The sequence below is a fragment of the Ananas comosus genome, linkage group 13, assembly GCF_001540865.1.
Source record: "Ananas comosus cultivar F153 linkage group 13, ASM154086v1, whole genome shotgun sequence".
NCBI lineage: Eukaryota > Viridiplantae > Streptophyta > Magnoliopsida > Poales > Bromeliaceae > Ananas > Ananas comosus.
The window spans coordinates 1,927,167-1,952,494 of record NC_033633.1 but is presented as its reverse complement, the minus strand read 5'-3'; the positions used below and the strand labels follow the sequence as shown (position 1 = coordinate 1,952,494).

Genomic DNA, 25,328 nt, shown 5'->3' with positions numbered 1-25,328 from the left:
ATATCTTTTATATGTTCTTCTGTACTTTGCATTAGTTTGTTTGATCACAAAAAGTAAAAACTTGACTCATTACCTTTTCTTGCTTCTGTGATTTTTTTTTTTTTTTTTTTTTTGTTTATTATGTCAATTTTATTTACTAAAAGTTAAAAAAAGTTTTGTGAGTTTTTAAACGTTCGAATTATAAAATTTATTCCTAACTATAGATATACATATAATAGCGTTTTTCACATTGGAAAAAAAAAAAGCACCCTTAAATAACAAAAATAAAATAAAAATAAAACCAAAAACAAAAAAAAAAAAAGTACACGTCACGTTTGGACCGGATCCTTTCCCCCACCACCTCCACCACAAACACCCGTTAAAACCTGGTGGGCCCCACACCTCAAAGTGCCGTTTCCCAGCTTCTAACGCCACGTCGCCACCTCGCCCAATCATTCGCTGCACCTGGTGCACCACCCTACGATTTAGACCTGGGCCACGTAGGCCTCGTCTGTGGTGTATACATAATAATTCTGATAATCTTTCCTTTTTAATTTATTCAAAAAGTTATGTTGTACTTTGATACATAAAAAAAAGTGTAATTAAATGTGTCGAATGGTGCGTACTATATTCCGTCTCAAGTCATTGTTTGGGAAGGTGAGATACGTTACGCAACCAAATTGTTGATGCTAAAATTTTTCGAAAAAAAAAAAAAAAAAAATTCAAGATCTTACTTTGAACCGTACAAAAATATCTTTGTAATGAATAAGATGTCGTGAATAACTTATTCCGTCGAAGCAAGGCCATAATTAACTCATCTGTAAAATCTTCATCCCATCATTGAGGGTTTGTTGAATTAGATGCATAAACGTCTTATTCGATATATCTTTTTTGTCTGTTTAAAAATCGAGAGCTCAAAATCGAGAGCTCAAAATTAGTTTTTTTTTTTTCTTTTTTTTTTCTTTTTTTTTGTCATAGTGAAACATTTCAAAACATTTTCTTTTCAAACATCTAATAAAATAGTTTTGCCCAAAAGTTAAAAATCAAAAAGGTGAAGATCATACTGATAGACTACTTTATAAATATTGCATCTTGATCGAGCATCTCACTTTTCATTTCTTAGACTTTTTACTTCAATAAATGAAATATATCGAAAGAATAACATATGTTTTTATAGAATTATCTGTTAGCATGCCCTTCGTATCAGCAAATTTACTGGCAAAATATTTCCAACTTGAAACCAAATTATTCAACTATCAATTAAGAAAAAAAAACCAGAAAATGCAACCCAATAGGGACGTTAAATAATGTGGGCAACTGCATAAAAAAAAAGGGCAATTGCTTATATGTTCCTGAAAAATTTCCGACTTTTTAATTTACCCTTCTTAGAAAGCTAATATTGAAAATACTTTTTTTACGTTCCAATCTATTTCTAAGATATTCTTAGAGTTAAAATCTGTTAATAAACTTTGTTATTTCTGTGAAATTACTATTTTACCCTTCCAAATATATTCTTCTATTATTATTGACTTTTCTTATTTGCCCTTAAGTTAGAGATACAAAAAGTATTTTACATTTTTATTTTTTCAAATATACCCTTCTACCATCACCAACTTTTCTTACTCACTCTTAAGTTAAAGACAAAATTGGTATTTTATTTTTTTTTAACTGTGATAGATATTTAACTCATGTTTAACCTGATTAATTTAACGGATGGTAACTGCAGGAGTATTTTGGAATAACGGAGGAACATATGAGGGATAAATTGGAAAGAAAAAAAAATAGGAATAAATAAGATATTTTCAATGTTTTGAAAGGTATATAGGCAATTATTTCTTAAAAAAAAAAACAAAACAAAACAAAAAGTGCAAAATATATTAAAAGATACATAAATAAATTCATAAATAAATTTATGATGTACATATATACACACGCACTCGGCTCACCCAAAAATCTCCACCTTCCCCAGTCACAACGCCTTTTTAGTTTTCTCCTTCTCCTCGTCCTCTCTCTCTCTCTCTCTCTCTCTCTCTCTCTCTCTCTAATCTCATCACAAATAGTTCTCCTTTTATACTTCTCTCTCTCTCTCTAATCTCATCACAAATAGTATAAAAAGCTCTCTCTCTCTCTCTCTCTATCTCTCTCTATATCATATATTCACCATCTCCAAAGAGGAGGAACCTTTTCACTCATTAATTCCATTCCAATCCCCTTTCCATTATTTGCCACAAATGGTGTTATCAAAGCGTAGCCACAGAGTCTTCAAGTTCAGATCCCCACATCATTGTTCCCAAAACGCCCCCCACCGCGCAATAATATCCCTCCAAAACTTTCCCATTTCATTCCCATAATATCCACCTACGTGACAGGTCCCAAAACGTGCAAAACATTTTTATCCCCACCACCACCACCACCACCACCACCACTACTAGACTCAAATTCCACCACCAGGAAAATTCTCCTCACTCCCATATATCTCTTGCGCACGAACGCGGGATTTACGTCAAATGATAGCGAGGCGCTTCTTCGACCTCTCGCGTTGTCGTCGTCATCGTCATCGACATGGCGCGGATCATGCTGGGGATCGACCACTCGAGGCTCTTCTGGCTCCTCTTCCGCGTGTTCTCCTACGCGAACCACGAAGGGAAGCCGTGAATCTAGCGCACGAGCTCCCTACGAATTCTCCTTCCATCGAGCTCCGGTCGATGTCGTAGTCAGCTGGCTCCCGCTCCTGCTTCTGCTTTCAGTTCGTTTTCTTTTTTTTTTTTGGTCAATTTTCTTCGTGTTTGCGTCATCGCGATAAGCTTCGAGTTAATCGACTGAGGGGTATGGACGACAACGGGTACGTCGAGACCGATCCGACCGGCCGATACGGGCGTGTAAGTTCTTAAAATCTCTTTGTTCGGTCAATTTTTTTGTTGGAGAAATATTTTACGTGCACGTCTCGGTCTCACCACTTGGTTTTGTTCTCTTTCATGTATAAGACACTTTATTTTTGCGTATTTGTTTCATGTAATATGTAACTTAGTACTAACTAATATCATCGAATGAGTGAGTTATTAAGTAGAGTAGTTCCCTATCGCGATTATGTGAGTTAAATTTACATTAAAAAATTATTGGTTGGGACTATTCTAATAATTAGTAGGACCAGATCGTTACACGAATAACTATAATGATACGATGATAGTCAACGCTATTAGCTTTAGTGTAGGTGGGAGGATCTTCTAGAACATGGCTTACATCTTGAGGAAAAGAAGCGACAATTGTAAACAAATTTGAAGTTTAAACTCTTGAAGTAAATTGAAAATTACAATAGCTTATTTTGATGCTCGTCAATGAATTCATTGAATTTGGTTATTATTTGGTCACTGAATTTGATCAGATTCAAAAATTATCATCTCCACAAAGAGGTTGGTAAAGTTATATTTTATAGAAAAAGGAAACTAATTAAAAGCCCTGGAGGTGTGATATAGGTGGCTAGCACAAGTTTATGCTTAAAAGATTTGAATGGGACACACCATAGATATGGATTGCGATATGTGGGAGCCATTTTGGGTGCAAGTGTTCATCTCCTACTACTAATATTTATCCATGATCTTATTGGTTGTAACACACATTATAGATGCTCACACTTATATACAAAATCAAACAAACAATTTTACTTTGTAGTAGTAGGAGGATATTGAGCCAAAAAAAAAAGGAACTTTTAGTAGTAGGGACATCTTTCCATTTTACACAGTAATATAGTAAATTTTGGATGCATAGTATACAACAATTGTGTTAAAAATCATTTGGAGAAGCACCAGGGTAATCATGTCCTACATAATCCTTGTCAATAATATTAGAGCAATGATCAAACTTCACAGAGATTATAATATCAATACAGTTTATTTCCAAAAAAAAAAGAAGAAGAAAGAATGCATACATTGACTATGTTGTTTACATATATTTGCAGTTCGACGAAGAACTCGGGAAAGGAGCCATGAAGACAGTGTATCCTTCTCGCAGAAAAATTCATTCTAATTAATCTTCACAAACATATATCACTAGTATTGGATACTTACTCCTGGGGGTTATGTAGCATGAGTTACTTAACTGAGGTTTCCGCAGCTTCAGAGCATTCGACGAGCTCAACGGGATTGAGGTGGCGTGGAACCAAGCGAAGCTCTGCGACGTTCTGCGAACACCTGAGGCGTTGCAGCGCATGTACTCCGAGGTCCATCTCCTCAGCACTCTCCGCCATGAGTCCATTATAAGGTTCCACACCTCGTGGATCGACGTCCATAAGCGGACCTTCAACTTCATCACCGAGATGTTCACCTCCGGCTCCCTCCGAGAGTATGTTTCACCGGATCATGTTGAGTTAAACATTATCGAAACTTTCATGTGGACAAGCTTGGTATTATTTCATATACAAGAATAGACACCAAACCTTACTCTTCTTTTCTGATAGAGCGTGTAACATATTAACAAGTTTGCGATCAATAATAATTCAAAATGATGATATTCAGGTATCGACAAAGGTACCGACGAGTCGACATCAGAGCTGTGAAGAACTGGGCTCGCCAGATCCTGCATGGGCTCGTATATCTGCACGGTCACGATCCTCCAGTAATCCACAGGGATTTAAAATGTGATAACATCTTCGTCAACGGCCATCTCGGGCAGGTCAAGATTGGCGATCTCGGACTTGCGGCGGTGCTCCGCGGTTCACAATCTGCACACAGTGTTATAGGCAATTAAACCTTATACTTTTAGCTCAATCAGCTGTTCTCTACCTCATTTACATAAATTATATTTTTTGATATCTAAGCTTATGATAATAATCTAGGGTCTAATTGGGTCACCTGGAGCTTCGGCAAAAGTGTTTCTGAAATATAGAACTGTTTTTGCTTCAGTTTTGATCACACTGATAGATGATGCGCATTACTAGAATTGAATGGTCTTATACATAGCTGAACTATTCAATTAGAAGGGCATGGGCATTAGCACCTAATATCACCTTGTTGCAGGTACTCCAGAATTCATGGCTCCCGAGCTCTACGAGGAAGACTACAATGAGCTCGTGGACATATACTCCTTCGGTATGTGCATGCTCGAAATGCTTACTTCTGAGTACCCATACAGCGAATGCTCGAACCCTGCACAAATCTACAAGAAAGTTACTTCTGTAAGTCACTAAATTACTTCATCCTTATCCTTCTATAAAATTTCATCACTTAAATTCTGAATTGCTTTCGATTTATGTACAGGGTAAGTTGCCTGATGCCTACTACAGAATTCAAGATCTCGAGGCCAAGCGGTTCATCAGTCGGTGCTTAGCGAACGCCTCGGAAAGGTCGTCAGCCAGAGAGCTTCTCCTCGATCCTTTTCTATTGTTGGATGGCCACATTGGTCCTATGCTGAGCTTGCCAAATCAAGCAACTAAGCATACCGCTATGGCCGAAAGTATCAATCCTGGGCATACACTGGAGGTTTGTAAGCCTATATCAGCAGGGAAGAGAACTGACATGACAATCACAGGCAGGATGGATCCGGATGATGATGCCATCATACTCAAAGTACAGATTGCTGATGAACAAGGTGCAAAACATCGGTTGCATTATGAAATATAGTTGACATACAAGCTTCTCTTTTTTTTTGGAAAAAAAGAAAAGAAAAAGGTTGAGAGCTTCGGCAGATGTGTACATGATCTTTATGGAATATAAAGAAGCGATAGATAAAATAAAAATAAAAAGGAAAAATTACATCAAATGAGTGCTAGAGCACTGAATTCATTTAAAACATAATATTGCTGCTCTTTTACTTGATTATGCTGTGATATTTAGTCACTAATATGCATATTTATACATTTGTTACATGCTAATATACACCAAAATGCAGAAGTTCAGAGTCATAATGTACTAACTAGGTATAGTTTTGTCTATTTAGGTGAAGTGAGGAACATATATTTCCCCTTTGACATCATGAGCGACACACCTATTGATGTGGCGAATGAGATGGTAAGGGAACTGGAGATCACTGATCGGAAGCCGACGGAGATCGCAGAGATGATAGCGCAAGAGATCTCCATTCTGGTGCCAGGTTGGAATGGTGGCGTCCCACCCGAGGACTACAACTATGGAGACGAGGATGAAGATGAGAACAATCACCCTTTCTACTACATGTCCTCCCCTTCCTCCTCACAAGGGTCATTACTTGGTATAGGGCCTTATCAAGGTTTCCTTTGCCAACAGGGAAAGTCTCGTAAAGAAAACTGGCTTCCAGGTAAATGGCCTTCTTCTTACACCCATACATCACTCTGCATCAGACCACTTTTCCTTCAATCAGAACTACATAAAGTTTTATTATGCCACAGAAGCACCCAATTATAATAATTATCAAGTCATTTACCTCTTCTATTAACCTCTTGTGTAGATGTACTTCACCCTGATGATGATGACATGAGCTCCACACACTCCGGCAAGTACTCTGCCATAAACTTCTACTCGGCCAACGAACAAGATATTGGCACAACCCTGGTCCAGAGAGAGGCTCAGACTCAGCCCGGTCCAAGCAGCCACGAGTCGATTATAAGGTTCCACCCCAAAGGGAATACAGCAGCAGAGACATTGACCTCCCTCGCCTCCAAACTACACAAGCAGTGCAACATACTACAAGAGCCCCACTTTCGTGAAATGGGCACTAGCAGCAGGGGCAAAAGGCCGGTGGTGGACGGGCGGAGAATGATGAAGAACCGGTCGATGGTGGACGTGCGGAGCCAGCTGTTGCACCGGACCCTGGTGGAGGAGCTGAATAAACGACATTTTAAGACCGTTGGTGCCGTGGAGAACATCGGGTTTCAGCCACCTTACGAGAAGTCTTCCTCGCGCGGTTCCGCTGGGTCCTCATCATCCTCCTCGTCACGCCATAGAAGACACTAGGAAGCCAAAGAGGTGATGCACTTGATGGCGTAGAGCTACAGATTTCTTTTTCCCTTTTTTTTTTTTTTCACGCCATATCTGGGGGACTGGTTATGGTACTAAGAGGGCTTGGATGCTGTTGATGGATAACAGTGTGAATATGCATTTTCCTCATGTCGAGTGCTTGTAATTTTCATCAGGTTTTGTTTCTTCAGAGGAAAATCAGTTTTGCACTCTGTTTGGAAGAAAAGAATGAGGAAACAGTAGGGAAAAAAAAGGAGGAAAAAAAAAGGAGAAAGAGGAGAGAAAAATGATTCTCTGTTATGTCGTTTGAACCTATAAAAATAGGAAAAAAGAGAAAGATTTGATACTGTTGTTACTATTCTCCCCTTTTCTTTTGAGAAGAAAGAAAATGAACTTTGGCGGGAGTTGTTCACTCTTATTCTTTGGTTCCCTCAAATTTTTTATCCAAGCAACAAAACAAGATGTAGTCTCTTGATTTTCTCTTTGCTTGTTTTCTGATGCTCGTTAGAGCCTCCAATAGTTTGGCTGCTTAACTTTCGAACAACAGTATCGATTGAAAACTTAAAGAGTCACCTAAAACATATGGAATCACTTCGTCGAACATTTGAACGGTATTGATCGCTCAGCTCCCAAAAATTTCACTGAAGTCACAAAATTGTAATCTGCTGCGATTGATGGTTCAATGCATTGAACATTAGCTTCTGCTAAAACCAGGTTGTCTACCAAAATTACCATTTAATTCTTCAGATTGTGTGATAGATACCAGTTTGCGACAACAAAGAAAGAAATAAACAAGCAAGACATGTTTAAAACTTAAAATTTAGATATAGTATTGTTAAAAATAGAGTGGAACAGAACCACACTCATTCAACTCTCACGGGAGTTATCGTAACATTTCAACAAACATGTTTAAGGATAAAACAAAAAAAAAATCATGTTGATGACGAAATTTAAATTCAAAGTTTCAAACTAGCCATATTGCGAAATTTCATCTTACGCATAAAAATTCAAATCATTACCACCGATGCATCAAACCTCAATTATTGTTTAACTGAATGCTCCGTTCAAACGTCATGTAATATTAATAATAAAGAGATGAAGTAGCGTACATCAACTGATAGAAAATGAAAATTTGGTAACTAGGTCAAATTTCATGATAAATTTTGTGGAAATGGCTTTGTATTTAAATTTAATTTCAAAATACAAAATTTTACCTTGCAACGAGATAGCACGAACCCAAAAACCATTACGCGTTATCGGACATGCCTACCTCTCCTCTCTCTCTACCCCCTCAATTTCCCTGCAAAATCAACCAAAATATAAAAATAAAAAAAAAACAAATCAACAGTTCATTCACACATTGCCATGAAAACCCAAAGATCCGATGAAGGCGACCTCCTCCTCCTCTTCCGCGGCGTCCCGGACCTCGTCCTCCCGCGCTGCCTCTCCCCGCCGCGATCGCCGCGGAGGAGGAGGTCGCGCTCGCAGCGCTCCTCGCCGGCGACGCCGCCGCCGCTGCCCTCCGCGTCGGCGCGGCCGGGGAGGAGGCGGAGGCGCTATGGGCGCTAGGGTTTTTACGGTGTAGGGGAAGAGGAGGAGGACGACGACGAAGGGTTTAAGCGGTGGTTTTGGAGGGGGGAGGGGAGAGAGAGGGAGAGGGAAGGGGTTCGTTTGGTAGCGGGCGAGGATGGGCCAACGAAACGGATTTGAGTTAACGGGTATTCGACAAGGCGCAACCCGATAACCCGTATGGGATCTTAAGATACGATTTTCCACACGTGCGTAACAATGTATCGAAGAGGATAAATTACACCGATGTCCTCGAACTATTACTCCGGTTGTATTCGGCTCGGAAGCTTTCACATATTGCATTTTAGTCCTCAAATTATGGGAGCGTTCAAATCAAAGTTCTGTTATTATATATATTTTTGCAGCTCTTGCCTAAGAAAAATATGACTTGACTTAATAGGGGCTTTTATGTAAAAAAACCTAGGTTCCTACTTGCTAGAAAACAATATTCGAATCTTTTAATATAAGGCTTTTTTCGGGATACAGAAATGCAAAATCTTCCTCTTCTAATATTCAATAAAATAATTATTTTTAATAATACTTAAATATTTTATACTCAAATATGACTAGTAAGCGAAACACATTTAATAGGATTGGAGGTAAAATCAGTAAATTTGTTTCGACTCTACTTTCATTTACTTTTGTGAGTGAGTATAACATTATTTCTTTTTCAAAAAAAACTATAAATTATTTTCTTATGATTTATGATTTATACTTTTTGGAGAAAAGATGAGCAACATTGCTTCAGACATGGAGACAATTGCAGAATCTATTTTTGAGAGATAGGTAAGCATGCTATCCGTTTCGTTTATTTCATTTATAAATAAACTTAACTGAAAATGTGAATCAACCAGGATTTAAATTTTGGACATCGGGTACCAAGCTCCAAGTTCTTTGCCACTTGCAGTAGGGACAGTCGGTAAAAATTTGATAAATTTAAAATTTTGACAACTATTTTCATAATTAGCTCTTTCTTTCTTTAATGAATTTCGGGCTTTTTTTTGTGTGGGTGTGCACTATGAATCGGAAACATAGCTAAAAATATCTTTAGTATAACATTATAGATAGGCCCATTGGGTTATAAACTTTGTCTCATGATACAGGTGCCCAGTCTCTATCGGGCTCAGAGTTTCTCAGTATTACTAGAGATTAGGGTGTGTTTGGTTCGCTCGAACTCACAACAGAACTCTCCGGTGCAAGAAACTCAAGAGAATCGACGATGTTTGCAAGATGCAATGAGTTTCAGAATTTAGCTGCAACCAATGTATAAAGCGTCCCAGGAGCTTCAAACTTCGCGTACAATCGAATTTCACAACTTCGTATAACTTAGTTCTGGTGTGAAATTTCCGCAACTGAGCTTTTACGAGTGATAGAGTTTCTACGTACCAAATTATGTTGAGAGTCCTACTGAGGAGGAATTCTACACTGTCACACTTGCACCACGTCATCAATAACAAGCTAATCACATTCCTTCTTTGCAAACAAAAGTACAATAAAAATACTTTTTTACAATCATGATGGGACATATATTCTTAAAAAAATTAATTTGATTGGTTTGTTACGCCACGTCACTAATATACCCGTTGCATTCTAGAATTTTTCCCTACTGAGACCCACTTAGGCAAGCGTCTCATGAGCTCTCAACTTTGATGTTTGAGTGAAATTAATCAAACTATATATTATTTTTTCTTTTTTTGGGGGTAAGGTTGAATATTTTTTTCTTTCTTAGTTATTCTACTTATTATTATTAAGGGTTAACTTCATACAGGTTCCTACAAACATGGTGAATAGCAGTTATATTCATGCAAAGTTTAACTTTCAAAAGTCATCCCTACAAAAAGACTTAATGTATTCAGATATGTTCCTGCCGTTAGTATTCATTAAAAAAATTTAGTTAACCACAGTTAAAATATTTAACCATGATTAATTAATGAGATGAATTGACAATTTTGCCCTTCTTCTTCTTCCTCTTCCTCTTCATCTTCTTTCTCTTCCTTTTTCTCTTCTTCCTCTTCCTCTTCCTCTTTTGCTTCTTCTTTTTCCTCTTTTTCTTCGTATCCTCCTTTTCCTCATTTTCTCTTCCTTCTTCTATTTCGTCGTCGTCGATCGTCCTCGCGTGGGTTGTCGTCACGAGCGTTTCCAAAACGGCCTCACCTTCGCCTTCTGCCTCGCTGCTGCGGGCCTCAACCTCATCCTCGTTGGCCACAACTTCGACAAGCTCCGCGACGTTGCCGGAGTCGTCCGCCGCCGCCGCCGCTGCCCGCTCCCGCAGCCCGAGAAGAAAGAGAAAGAGGAAAAGGGCAAAAAATTAATAAGATTTTTAGAGAGACATATTTATGATGGCAAAAATATCATTTCACGAGCCTACCGTTAAAAATAAGCAGTTCTCTAACGAATCCTAACCATAGGGACATATCTGAATACATTAGGACTTTCGTAGGGATAACTTATAAAAGTTGAACTTTATAGAAATATATTTGCTATTCACCATATTTATATGGACCTGAATGAAATTAACTCTATTATTAATTACTATCTAATGACATAATTTACCCTGAGAAAAAAAAAGATGCAATTTCAAAGTACCATTTATAATCAAAAGCCATCGCCAAAATTCACTACAATAAAAATGGTCTATAGCGACACTTTTAAATGTAGGTATATGTCAAAAAAGTGCTGCTAGCTAAAATTACCGACACTTTTAAAAAGTGTTGCTATATGTGGGGTCGCTAGGTACATAGTGACAGTTAAAGAGTGTCACTATAACCTAAAAAGAATACTGCTAATTTACCAACACTTATTTAAGCATTTAGCAACCGCCGAAACTCTATCTCGTTGGCTGCGGTGGCGGAGGAGGACGATAGTAAAGGCTCTTCGTTTAGAATTTTAGTGAATTGAGTGAAGAGAGAAGAAAAGATGGTAATTGATTTTTCTTTTTTTTTCTTTTCTGTTTGTAATTGAGCCAAATGGACTGGGTGTGGTGGGCTGAGTAGAGTAATCTTTTATTTTTGGTTGGATTGGGCTTTATATTTAGGCATTAGTAGATGTATTTTTAAGTTTTAGCATAAATGAGACACTTACTCAAAAGTGTCCTAAACATGTGTCCCTATAACCTAATTCTGTTGTAGTAATTTTTTATTATTATTATTATTATATTATTACTTGCAATTATATGTTGTACAATTGATGTGACTTGTTTGACCAAACGAGAAGAACTTGGAAAGCAAATAGGAAAATGGCAGTGAGAAATTACTACTGGAATCAAATCATCAAACTATAGTTGATTAGACCACAAAAGGCCCAAAAAAAAAAAAAAAAAAAAAAAAAAACTAAANAAAAGAAGAACGGAATTCACATAATAGATAGATATGTAGGACAAAAATTTTATGGGCACCGTGCCCAAACAATTTGTTTGGGCATGGTGCCCAAATGGGCGCCGCGTGTGCAGCGGCACCCATCCGCACCCTCTCTTCCCTCTCTTTCTTTTCTTCTTAAAAATCGAGTCCATCAAATTTTTTTTTTTTGAGGGTGCGGATCCGGGCACCGTGCCCAAACCACCGTGCCCAAACAAATTGTTTGGGCATGGTGCCCATAAAATTTTTGTCCGTATGCTATATATATATACTATTGCTCTCATAAATTATTTGTTAATATTGAATAAAAATAATATCTTAATTTTGGATAGTTATATTTGGTATTAGAATTAACTTAGTAGTTAAAAATGTGAGTTGAGCCTTATATTATCCGGTGATTTTAGATTATGTGTATGGTTGGGTTGACGAGACCGTTGGAACCTAAACTGGAGGAGATTCTGGCATCTCAATAGTCCTATATTTGTTAGAAATGAAATTGTGTTTAAATATTTTGGATCAGTAATTTGGACTTAGCTAATTATTATTAATAATAAATAATGTATAATAAAACCTATCATCGGTTTAGATATCTCATTATCAAAAATAATTTAAAAGCACCAATATCTCTATATTTCTAGTAGAGAAAATTGCCGGGGACTCCATATGTTTTTATTTTTATGTTTCGGCAAAACTTCAATTAGCTTTTCTATGATTTAATATACTTTTATTGAGCCATCATATGATTGTAAAAGTTTTATTTTGCTACTATTTAATTTTTGTCTTTATTTTATCAACAGAATATGTTGTTAAATATAATAGTAAATAATAGATCTTACAAACTATAAAATGACTTAATACAAATTGTACGTTAGTAAAATATTATATTATTATATTATTCTATAGTTTATATCTATATCTATATTCTGTATCTATCTATTTATACAGTATTTCTTATAGAGTTTGTCACATGGCAATTACTCTTTCGCCCTATTTCCCACTCCCTGACGCTTCACTTTCCCACCCTATCTCTGTCCGATGCTTCGTCTTTCCACCCCCCACTTTCTAATTAATGTATTCACATAATTCATTTTCATCTAAACAATCGCTTTAAATAAAAAAAAATAAAGTAAGATCTTTTCATACATTTTTTAATCACTTTTTTTTGCTCTTTTTTTTTTTTGCACACGAAGGGTTCAATTTTTCTATTTTTCTTAATCTTTTTTTTTTATTTTTTAAAATTGTGTGGGGATTGAGATTAGGGATCTGAAGATCACGGCGGGGCGGCGAGGTGGAGTGTGATGGATTTGGAGTCGATGAGGAGGAAGAAGCGATGGGTGAGGGGAAATTCGTAAGGTATTGACGTGGTCGTGATCAAGGAGAAATTCGACACCGACATTGGCGGTGCAGGTGATACAGAGAACAGGAATCGCCTCTCCGATCTCGATAAAGCGATCAAGATGCGTATAGAGGATTTATTATTGCTTTTTTTATTAATATTATATATAATTTATTTATTGTTGTAAGTTTCACTATAATAGAATTAGGTTATAGTGACACATATTTGGGATAAATTTGTGTAAGTGTCCCATGTATATCAAAACTTAAAAAAATAAAAATCTACTAATGCCTAAATATAAAGCCCAATCCAATAAAAAATAAAAGGTTATTCTACTCAACCCACCCCACCCAACCCATTCAGGCCGATTACAAACAGAAAAGAAAAAAAAAAAGAAAAATTGATTACCATCTCCCCTTCTCCCCTCACTCAATTCACTGAAATTCTAGACGAAGAGCCCTTCCCTCTCCTTATTCTCCGCCATCGCAACCAACGAGGTAGAGTTCCAGCGGTTGCTAAATGCTTAAATGAGTGTTAGTAAATTAGCAGCACTCTTTTTAGGTTATACTGACACTCTTTAGCTGTCACTATATATCTAACAACCCCACATATAACAATACTTTTTAAAAGTGTCGGTAATTTAGCCAGTATCACTTTTTTTGACCTATACCGATATTTAAAAGTGTCGCTATAGACCGTTTTTGTTGTAGTGAATTTTATTATATTTGTATATATCTATTTTATATTTTCTATTTGTATCTATTAATGTCTCATGATAAGTTAAAAAATTTTAAAATTTAATTTTATCAATCTTTTATCTTCTATAGTATTAGCCCGCCGCAATACGCTGGCAACTTCACTAGTATTACTTTATTACTATGTGACCTATAAATAATAAACTTTTGTTTTCCACTTAACGACAGATTTTTAATATAAATAAATTTTTAAGACCGTTCAGTGAGAATCTACTAAATCATGGGGCTATCTTGCAATCAATTTGACTTGGCCAGAGACTTGGTCAACACTTTTTGCCAAAGGGTTAAATTTAATGGTTGAAAATTTAATAGTGTTTATATGTATATATATAATCTTACATGTTTTATTATAAAATACAAATTTTATATTTTATAATTTAAAATTTTAATTTTTTTCAAAAATTTAGTATTAAAACATAATGTAAAATATGAAAAATTAAAAAAATTTTATTAAATAAATAAATATAAATTATACATATTCTAACGGAATGTATCGAATAGTATTGCTCTAAATATATAAGATTTATCAACCGTCCCTAGAGCAAGTGGCAAAGGGTTTGGTGATTGATACTCGAGATCCAAGTTCGAATCCTAGTTGACTGACATTTCTAGCTAAATTTATTTTTAAATGAAATAAACGAAACGGATAGCGTACTACCTATCTCTCTCAAAATATATAAGATTTATTATTTATAACATCGGTTCAGAGGAGCATTGCTTTTTTGTATTTTTTTTAAAAAAAATTTCTCATTTGTCCAATCACTATACTCGACCAGTCCCCTGCTGTTTCCCGAGACTCCTCGTTTCCTTTTTTTTTTTAGTTTTTCCTGTAATTTTCAAATCAAGTAAAAGAGATTTAAAAATAAAATGAAAATGAAAATTATATAAATTAAAATGGCTCATGGTCACTTTGGTTGTTTTTTTGTTGGCATAGTCATGATTTTGTAATCTTCTCTTGTCCAATAAAGTTATGACACTGATTTCCATCATTCTTTCTCTATGAGTAGACTTGTTTCTTTATTTATTTTTCTCTCTTCAAATTTTTATTAATTAATAATCATCATCTCCAATCATGGCTCCTCGAAAAATGTTTTGATATAATTTTTGCAATGTTGGAAATTAGTTGATTTGTCGATTACGCAATATCAATATAGATGTACGAAAATAAAAATAAATTAAAGAGTAAAAAAGTATAGAGAGAAGAGATTAATATTTAGGAAAAACTTCAAAAATTCCTCCATATGTTTTCGTAGTTTCTCATTTTGTCCCCTGTGGTTTAAAATGTATCAAATTATCCCCCTTGTGGTTTCGTTTTTATTTTTTCAGTAACTTTTTCGTTAATATTTTATTAAATTATATACAAAAAACTTCAGATACCCATCTAGATTTATCAAATATTTACTTTAGTCCCCTTTAATTTTAACTTTATCACTGATTTAAGAAAAAAAAATAATAAAATTGATAAGAAAAAGAGAAAAAAGAAACCACAGGGGGACAAATTGATATATTTTAAACCACAGGGGGGCAAAGTGAGAAACTACGAAACCACAGGGGGGGTTTTGAAGTTTTTCCTAATATTTATATCATATGTGATGTCTATAGATGTATGAAAATAAAAATAAATTAGACAGTAAAAAAATATAGAAAAAAGAGACTAATATATATTTACATGATTCGACAGTACAAACCTCGTGAGGTTTCCTTGGTGTATGACAGCAAAGAGAGAAGGTTCCGTAGCTTGCATGTTACGTCAGGTTCTAGGTCAGCAGCAGAGCAGAGATTCTCGACTAGTTGTCTGAGCAGTTCGCATCTTTCGAAGCAACAACATAAATAATTTTATTATAAATTTCTTTACTTTTCTAATTGGTCTTATCTAATTAAGAAGATATAAGATGCAAACTTATACTTCTATACGATTCATCTAATTCCCAACAGAATAAATCCCAATCGATATGCAAGTGTGCAACTTCTATGGAGTGGTGGCAAGCCTTCATAGGTAGATGCAATAGCATTCTTTGAGATACAATTCAAGGAAAGAAATTAGCGAAATAGAAGACTAGGTTAACAGAAACTAGAAAAAAAAGAATTATTAGCAAGTTATCTGCTTTGTTTATTTTTTAAAAAAATAAACTCAGCTAAAAAGGTGAAATATTTGGACTTTTAAACTTGGGACTTCAGATACTAATTAATCATCAAGCTCTTCTTAGCCAACTGCAATAGATATGATTAGTTTTGTATTTAACTATTTAAGTCGTTAATTATTTTGCAATAGTTCATCGAACAAGATGTTCATATATGCAAACAGGAATGACGATTAGTACATGCATTGTTCATAACTTCTCATGGAAATCGACGGCCCATCGACTGTGTTATTTATCGCTTTATCGCTTTATTATCCTCGTAAATTAAGTTGTTATAATTAAATACATCCAATTAAGAAAATAGTTCATCGAACAAGATGTTCATATATGCAAACAGGAATGACGATTAGTACATGCATTGTTCATAACTTCTCATGGAAATCGACGGCCCATCGACTGCGTTATTTATCGCTTTATCGCTTTATTATCCTCGTAAATTAAGTTGTTATAATTAAATACATCCAATTAAGGGTTGCATTATTGCATTAAACGTATGATCTTGACTAGTCACTCATGGTTTTTGGAAACTATTGCTAAAGAAACAAGAAAGATAAGGACTTAACCTAAAAACCTAGCCTAATGGAACCATTGATGCCACTTAAATTATTGATATATGATCATGTTTAGTACAATGAAATAGAAGCCTGACGTTTTTCATGAGATGCCCCCATTTTATGCAACAGTGAAATAGAAGCCTGACGTGATTCAGACTTAGGACATGGACTTGAATTAAATAAAAAAAATTTAATAATATTAGGAGCCTGACGTGATTCAAACTTAAGATCTTCTGTTTTGATACCATATTAAATATACGACATGTATAACTGTTATTCTTTAAAAACTTAAGTTAATAAAAAAAAATGGTGCTTTTATTTTTTTTTTATATGTGACAAAAAATATGGAACTTTTCTTAGTTACAATCCTTTTTGGATTCCACTATCTAATTTTTAAATATTTTAATTTTGCTATTTAACCTTTTAATTTATTTAATTAATTTGAACTAGTTAATGACTCTTTAACTTTAAAATTTTAAAGTGTTATTCATCTTTATGTACTTTATTAGCATATTTATTTGCAATTCATGAAACTATAAATTTATTAAAATTAAGCAATTGGCTTAAATTTTGCATCGGAAGGGCCTTCGAATGAATTAGATCAAACAAATTGAAATGTTGTGTGCTGTAATCAAAATTTTGAGAGATTGGATAGTCAAATTAAAGTGGACTATAATTTATTTAAGTTCTATACAATTTTATCTATTTTTAGTACCTTTTATGATAGTTTTGGAAGTGCTATTAACAAAGCATTATTTATAAAAAAAAATAACAGATTCATTAAATATGGTCAAATTTAGTTTATAATTCAATAAATAACTTTTAAACGAAGATAACAGTAAATTAATAGCCGTTAAAAATTAGATATCTAACTAATGTTGCGGAAAGAGAATAAGAAATTTACATTATAAAAGTGGTAAAATATTTTTATTTTTCCAAAATAACCTAGTAATAATAATAATAATCTTGGAGATGGTCCACCAGTTTGGTTAGTTTCTAGAATACAGCATTAATGAACAAAATTTGCTCCATGAAAAGAAATTTTTTGCTTCATAATTGGAAGACTGCCCTCCTGATATGATGAGTCAAATCTTCATCACATGCTGCAGGTTGCAGTAGAATTAAAAGCCCTAACCAGTTTGTTCTCTCCAAGACCATGCATACTCCAAAAAATACCTCAACATATACTCACAGTAGTAAATAGGTTGTTACTTTTTTTTTTTTTTACTAACTAATTTCAGATACCGGATCTGATATGGATATCCACTTTGACGAGCTAAATAGTTCATATACATGTCAACCAATATATAACATATTGGAATCCCAGCACGTTAACAACTTTTCAGACTATCTATAGGATTACCTTATAGTGTTAAACATAACCCCAACATATACCCATAGTAGCAAATCAGTGGTTAATTCACGCTTTTTGTTAAAAAAAAAAAAAAAATCAGACATCGCACCTGATATGGACTTCCACTTTGACGAGCAAAATCATTCATATACATGTAAATCAATAAATAATATAAAAGAATGTCAATACATTAGCAACTTTTTAGATTATTTGTAAGATACCTCAACAGGTGTTAAAAAGTATCTCAACATATACACATAGTAACAAATCAGTGGTTCATGTTCTTTTTTTAAAAATATGTTAGATACCACGCCTGATATTGACATCACTCTTGCGAGCTGAATCATTCATTTACGCATCAATCAGTATATAATATATATAATAGAATGCCGGTATATTAAAAAACTTTTCAAACTATCTATGGAGAGAACTTAACACTATTAGAAGGTACTTCCACATATACCACATCGATCATTCATATATACACCAATCAGTATATAATATATTAGAATGTCAGTATATTAACAAACTTTTCAGACTATCAATAGAGAGATCTTAACACTATTAAAAGATACTTTCATATATACCTTTTCAGACTATCTATATAGAGACTTTAGCACTGTTAGAAGATACTTCCACAAATACCACTGAAAGCAAATCAACTGTTCATGTTTTTTTTAAAAAAAGAAAAAAATTTAGACATCCCATCTGATATGAACAGCCACTTTGACAAGCTAAATCATTCGTATACACGCCAATTAATATATAATATGTTAAAATATCAGCACATTAACAGCTACTGAGACTATTTGTACAGGTACCTTAGCATTTGTTCCTATAGAATTTGTGCTTTTGATTTGATGTTTCAAAGCTATTTTTCTCCTTAAACACAATTTAGAGGTGCAGAGGGGTCAGTTAAGAGAGCAAGATCACATTAAATGCCTGCAGGTAGTTGCAATGTCTGTGCACAGTGTGTTAGATTCCCCACAGATCTCAGTGACCCTTCCACACTATTCATTGATTTTGTAACACTGGAGCCCCACTTTACAATATACATACTAGTACCCAATTTCAGGTTTTCTGAAGCTTCTAAAGCTGTGTTGCTTTTTTATTTTATTTTTCTCCCCTTTTTTTTTTTTTTTTAGTTTGATTAGTATATTTTATATAATTTATACAGTAAACTTCAATTATCATCTCTGTGGTTTCACACTTTTTTATTTTACTACTATGCGGTTTAAGTTGTATCAATCTAGTATTATGTGGTTTTACTTTTTTCTTTTCGTCAGCCCATCTGTTAACTTTTCGTTAAATCCTATACAAAAAACTTCAAATACCTACCTATAGTTTATCGAATATTTATTTTAATACCATTTTGTTTTAACTTTATCACTTATTTAACGAAAAAAGCTAGTGAAGAGAATAACAAAAATAAAAAAAATAAAATTACAAGGTACAAAAGTGATATATTTTAAACTAGTACATGGTACTAAAGTGAGAAAGTGCAAAACCACATGAATAGTGTTTGAAATTTTTTCTAATTTATATAACTATAATTTTATTAAAATAAGTAAAGAGTCTAAAATTTGTGCCGAAAAACTCATCAAATGGCTTATTTCAGATGAACTGAAAGGTTACGTATTAAAATCAAATTTTAAAAGGTCGATAGTTGAATCAAATCACGTGAAAGTTCAAGTAAATTCTATGCATTTTTATTTTTATTTTTTTTGTTTTTTTATCTCTTGTGTGTGTTTAAGCTAATTTTTAACTAGATGGCGTATCTAGTTCTTCAGCAGTTGTATATACTATATACTCGAGTTCCTTGACGTTTCACAACTTGTATTTTGACTTTTAATTTTTTAATGTAACAAAATAGTCCCTATATTTTGTAAAAACAATCATTAAAACTTCAAAATATGAATTGATAAGGTACTTTGAAACTCGAGATAAAAAAGGAAAAAAAGAAAAAGAAAAAGAAAGAGAAAATATTATAACATGTGAGGAATGTTCTTTGCACTTTGTTTGAATTAGCTTTTCTGTTAAAAGCAAATGAATGAAACAAATGGATTTTGGAAGATTAAAAATAGAGAATGTTTTTTTTTTTTTTGTTTGAGAGAGATAGGTAGCACGCTACCAGGTTCGTTTATTTCATTTAGAAATAAACTTAGCTGGAAATATGAATCAACTAGGATTCAAACTTGGGTCTCGGGTACCAACCACCAAGTCCTTTGCCACTTGCTCTAGGGACGGTCGGTAAAAATAGAGAATGTTAAACAAATGGATTTGATAATAAAGTAAACGATGTTGAAAAAATTAAAAAAAAAATTTATTTCTAAAAGTTTTAAATACTCTAAATTAGTTTTAAGGGTGTAAATCGTTGATTTGAATGTCCTAGGGTTGAAAACATGACTTTAGTACCAGAACTCCAGTATTCTAGATAGTATAGTAACCGTGATATATATATATACACACACACACCCTAAGACCTTAGCTAAACTTTAACCAATTTTGTAATAAATATCTAAATTTTATAAATTCCAATTATTATATAAACTTCCATTGCTCTTGATTTTTTTTTAAAAAAAATTCAATTACGTTTAATTTCTACAAATTAATGGAGAGAAAAAAAAAAATTGCCATGTATTCATGGAGTAATGAGATAGTTAATTTTTTTTGGGAATATCCTTAAGTTCTAAGTGAGAGATAATTAAACGAGATTAATTAAAAAATTATATAGTAAAATCTAAATTTTTATATTCTTTGAGTAAAAGATTTTTATAGTTCAAATATCCTTTTCAAAACGCGCTTAAGTTTCCAGTAAAGCTTATGTCATGTACACTTTTTCTATCAATAATGAACTAATGGATGGATACGATAAAATTCAAACTCAGAATCCTCCGAATATATATTATGTGCTTGTAATTCTTAAACTGTTATATAACGACGAATCATATATATAATGTACATTGAATCTGCATTATTGTTGATAATACTATTCTTATTATTATTATTATTATTATTATTATTATTATTTGTTCAGAGAAACAATGACCTAAAAAATAGAAGAGCTACTCATGTGAACAAAGGAACAAATTGGGTTTTATTTCCTCTGAAAGTGACAGATGATTCTCATTTATTTGCAGATCTGCCAGATTAAATGCAATCTCCAGGTCCTTTCAAGGATGAGTGTAGACTTTTGTATGTTTTTGCTGTAGAGAGACTCTTCTAACAAGCAAAAGAAGCTTGAGAATTTATTTCTAATGAAAACGTGCATAACTTACTTAAACCGTGGATCATTTTTCACTATTTAATTTTTTAAAATTTTAATTTTACTATCCAAATTTTGAAAGATAGAATAGTTAACTCAAAATCATCCATAGTTCAGATAAGTTATATACATTTTTATCTTAATTTTTATACTATTTTACAATTCAAGTGATTAGTTTTTTTTTTTTTTTTTAAAGGCGTGTGAACCCTGTAATCCTATGATTCTTTCAAGTCTCTCTCCATATAATGTAGTTCTCACCTCCTAAGTAAATTTTGCTCTCATCTACCATAAGAATTTCATTTTTCTTTTTTTGGTAAGTACTATTACATTTCTTATATATAATTTAGTGTTTAATTCAACTTATGGTGAAGCTTCAATTGGACTAAAATGCCCCACGTACATTAATGTCCCAGATAAGATGACCCTATAGTATTTAAGTAAGAGCACCCAAAGTACTACAAAACCATCTACATGCATTGTTACATACCCGTAGTTAAACAAACTCATCCATACAAATCCTACGCATCAAGAACTATTTCCTTTTCAACCAATGCTTTTTTATATACCTTATAAAATATATAAAATATTAGGCTAAATTATATAAAATTTTTCTGTCAAAATTCGATTTTTTACTTTTCTTCCTGTCATTTAAAAACCTACACTTTGCCCCCTTATAAAATAAAAAATATTCACAGGAAGGGTACGATGTGTAAAATGACCATTTTGCCCCTCACCATTTTCGTCTTCTCCCTCATCTTCCTGAGCCGCCGCCTCTATCGACTGCGATTCACACCTCGATCGGCCGTGATTTCTCTCCATTTTTTTCTCCACATGCTCCCCTCCTTCTCCTCCACCCTCACCGCCCCTCGATTTCGGCGACAGTAGGGAGGAAATCGGGGTGGGCGTTTATGGAGAGGTAGGCAAAGAGCAACGAGGGCGAAGGCGAGGCGGCGAAGGAGGGGAAGTTGAAGGGAATGTGCGCGAGGGCGAGGGTGAGGGCGAGGGCGAGGGCGAGGGCGAAGCAGTGGAGGAGGGCGAGGCGGCGAGGCGACGAGCCGGATGGAGGCGAAGCAACAGGGAAGAGGGCGGAGGGATATTTTTGGCATAAAAAATATTTATAACGGAACTCTAACGGATTACTAACGGTAGGGTGTGAAGTGCACATTTTTCATTTTACAAGAAGGCAAAGTGTAGGTTTTTAAATAACAGAAAAAAAAAGTGAAAAATCAAATTTTTATAAAAAAATTTTCTATAATTTAGCCAAAATATTATTAATGAGTAAACAGCCTCACCAAATGCACAAAACTCTCTTTCTGAAATATTTTTTATTTTTAACTACACGTAAAGATACGATCAAAATTACTCTTCTTCTCCGTTCGAGTAATAATATGAAATTTCAGTGATACTACTGTTAGAAAAAATATCCGGCACTTAAAAATCGCAGCGGAAAAACGAAAACGAAATCCATATCACATATGAAACAAAACAAAACAAATCAATCCAGTGCCGGCGGATCATTCTCATGTTACAATGTAAAATAAAAATCTAATCTAAACAAATCCGAAGTTTAGATTACATTACCTTGGNCTTGTACTAAGAAATATATATCTCAAATTCCTAACTCTTAGGAATATATTTTCTTAACGAAGATTCAACGGACGATTCATATATATATATTGTACTGCGAACAATAAATATGAATAAAACTTGCCCTTTATTAATTAAGAAAAATACTTAATATATCCACAAGCCTATGTCACCGATTGGCTTTAGGGTTTATCACTAACAACTACGTCAAGCAAAAGACAACATTGCTTCATAATTCGTGCAGTGGATATGGTAGACGGTTAATTACAAATACTTTCTAAGACCACTAACGGCACCATCAATCATGCACGGCACGTCTGATATCGATCAGCTGATGATAAGACACTGTCAACACATCAGCGACACTCTTACGTAACATTGCGGAAAGCATACGCAAAGCATTGATGGCTTTTTTATTTTTTTTTCTTCTTCACAATCTAATCAGGTCACGACACGACGGTACATCAACGACACTTCAAGACTACGTAGACTATAGTAGTACAGAGAGAGCATTACTCTTCTTTACAATCTAATCGTTTCACGACGATTACTTTTGAGTCTGCATAGAGTACATAGTACACAAAGCATTGATCTTCGTTACGATCTGATGGGTCGAGAACACCATCAATGCTAACACATCAGCAATATTTGAAACGCCAAAGCAAAACTCTTCTTCTTCTTCTTTAGAATCCAAGCTTAGTAAGTGCAGAGTTTAAGATCAAGCCAAATTTGCTGGAACACCTTCACGATCACAGCATGGTACTCCTCGGAGTTGAGGGCGAGGTAGCAGGCCAAGAGCTCCTCCAAGTCCCCAGAAGCACTTATCCCCTTCTCGACGATCATCTCCACCATCGACTCCGCGAAGTCCTTGCGAGGATCCCACGAGGATTTTACCACCGCGAAGCTCCCCGAGAAGCCCAGGTCCCTCGTCTTCCTCCTCCCCTGCTTCTCGGAGAAGCCGCTGCGCACCGCCCTCGGACTCCTCGCGCTCGTTCGAGCCCTGCGAAGCTTTGCTTTGGACGTGGCCTTCGAAAGCGCTTCTTTGGGCGGTGGTTTGGTGAGGATGGGGGAGAGTTGCTGGGTAAAGGAGCCATTTTGATCCACGTCGATGGTGATGTCGGTAGCAGAGGAGGTTACTCTGTACCTATCGGATTCGCGTGGGAGCGCAAAGATGGGATCTTGCTCGAATTCTCCGCGGCTTCTGCGAGAAGCAGAAGCAGGGGAGAGGGAGGGTCTTGAGGTGGGCTTAAGAATCGCTTTTTTGCGGGCTCGTCGAGCAGATTTGCGCGGCGGGTCGACGGGGAAGTGGGATTCTGCGGGTATGGAGTGGAGCTGCTGCTGCTGCTGCTGCTGCTGCTGAGTTTCGAGGGTGGAGTGGTAGTAGGAGGCTCTGCTGGGGAGGAGGGTTTGGTTTCGGAGCGGCGGGGATGTGGGGAGGAGCGCTTGTGGGGTTGTGGGCGCTTCTGCTTTTGGGTGGTGGTAGCCTCTGCCTCTGCTGCTGCTGCTTCCTCTGTTTCCCATGTCTCTGAGCTTGTAGAACCAAGCATTGGGTATCATATCAGAGAGCTTAAACCTATAATTTCCCATCCCAAACAAGGCTAAATTCACTCAACAAACAAAGTTAGACTCTCTCTCTCTCTCTCTCCCTCTCTCTCTCTCTCTCTCTCTCTCTCTATATATATATATATATATGTCATTACAAGCACTACATGAAAACAAAGAAAATCAAAATGAAAAGTCTAAGCATTGGGCCAAAAGAAGCAACTTTCTCTCTCTCTCTCTCTCTCTCTCTCTCTCTCTCATCTCAACTCAACCACCTTTATGAAGGAAACAAAGAGAGAATAAAATCTAAGTATTTGAGCTCCAACAAAGTTGTGAAAGGTTGAGGCTTTGTCTCAAAGGCTCTCTCTCTCTGTTACCTCTCTATGCTTTGTGTGAGGAGTGTTGGTGGGAAATAAATAGAAGGGGGACTAAAAGGAGAGGTGGGGTTGCTTCTTTGTGGCCATTGGAGGGGAGCCGGGACCCACATATGATATAGAAATGAAAAAATAATTTTTTTTAAAAAATAATATCTTATTTATCTATCAAAATTATATATATATATATATGTGTGTGTGTGTGTGTCCAGCTATGGTGCTTGTAAATTTTTTATCGTTAGATGTACTCTACGGATTATTTTCAACCATTAGATTATACTATTCAACCAACCACCCACTCAACCCTAGGGGGCCCACATCATCCTAACCGCATATCTCTTAATCCAATGGCTAAAAATCTACAAGCACCAATGTCTTAGTACTTTTAAAAGCATAGGAGCTCAATTCGATTAAAGTGTCATATATCCCATAGTTCGAGGACCAAACGTTCAATTTATTCTTTTTTGAACCTTTCGTTGTAACTTTGATAGCGATCATGTACAAATTTGAGAAAGTTTACTACGTAGCAGCCACATTATATTATTTATATCTAATCAATCGCATCTCTTCCTTTAGAAAAAAAAAAAAAAAAA

General features: G+C 35.0%; 2 protein-coding genes and 1 long non-coding RNA gene across 3 annotated transcripts; 1 reads left to right on the top strand and 2 right to left on the bottom strand.

Annotated features, from left to right (window-relative positions):
* LOC109719197 (probable serine/threonine-protein kinase WNK5) lies at positions 2,041–7,309 on the top strand. Its single transcript, XM_020245744.1, has 8 exons — positions 2,041–2,858; positions 3,935–3,972; positions 4,090–4,317; positions 4,491–4,714; positions 4,992–5,149; positions 5,232–5,562; positions 5,911–6,246; positions 6,397–7,309. The coding sequence occupies exons 1-8, from the start codon at positions 2,808–2,810 to the stop codon at positions 6,900–6,902; spliced, it is 1,872 nt and encodes a 623-aa protein (XP_020101333.1). The 5' UTR covers positions 2,041–2,807; the 3' UTR covers positions 6,903–7,309.
* On the bottom strand, positions 6,957–8,545 carry LOC109719198. The gene is made up of 2 exons (XR_002218645.1): positions 8,301–8,545; positions 6,957–8,205 (listed from the first exon to the last, which is right to left on the bottom strand). It is a non-coding gene; the product is annotated as an uncharacterized LOC109719198 (long non-coding RNA).
* Positions 23,193–24,842, bottom strand: LOC109719052 (transcription repressor OFP1-like). The gene has a single exon (XM_020245559.1). The coding sequence runs from the start codon at positions 24,404–24,406 to the stop codon at positions 23,516–23,518; it is 891 nt and encodes a 296-aa protein (XP_020101148.1). The 5' UTR covers positions 24,407–24,842; the 3' UTR covers positions 23,193–23,515.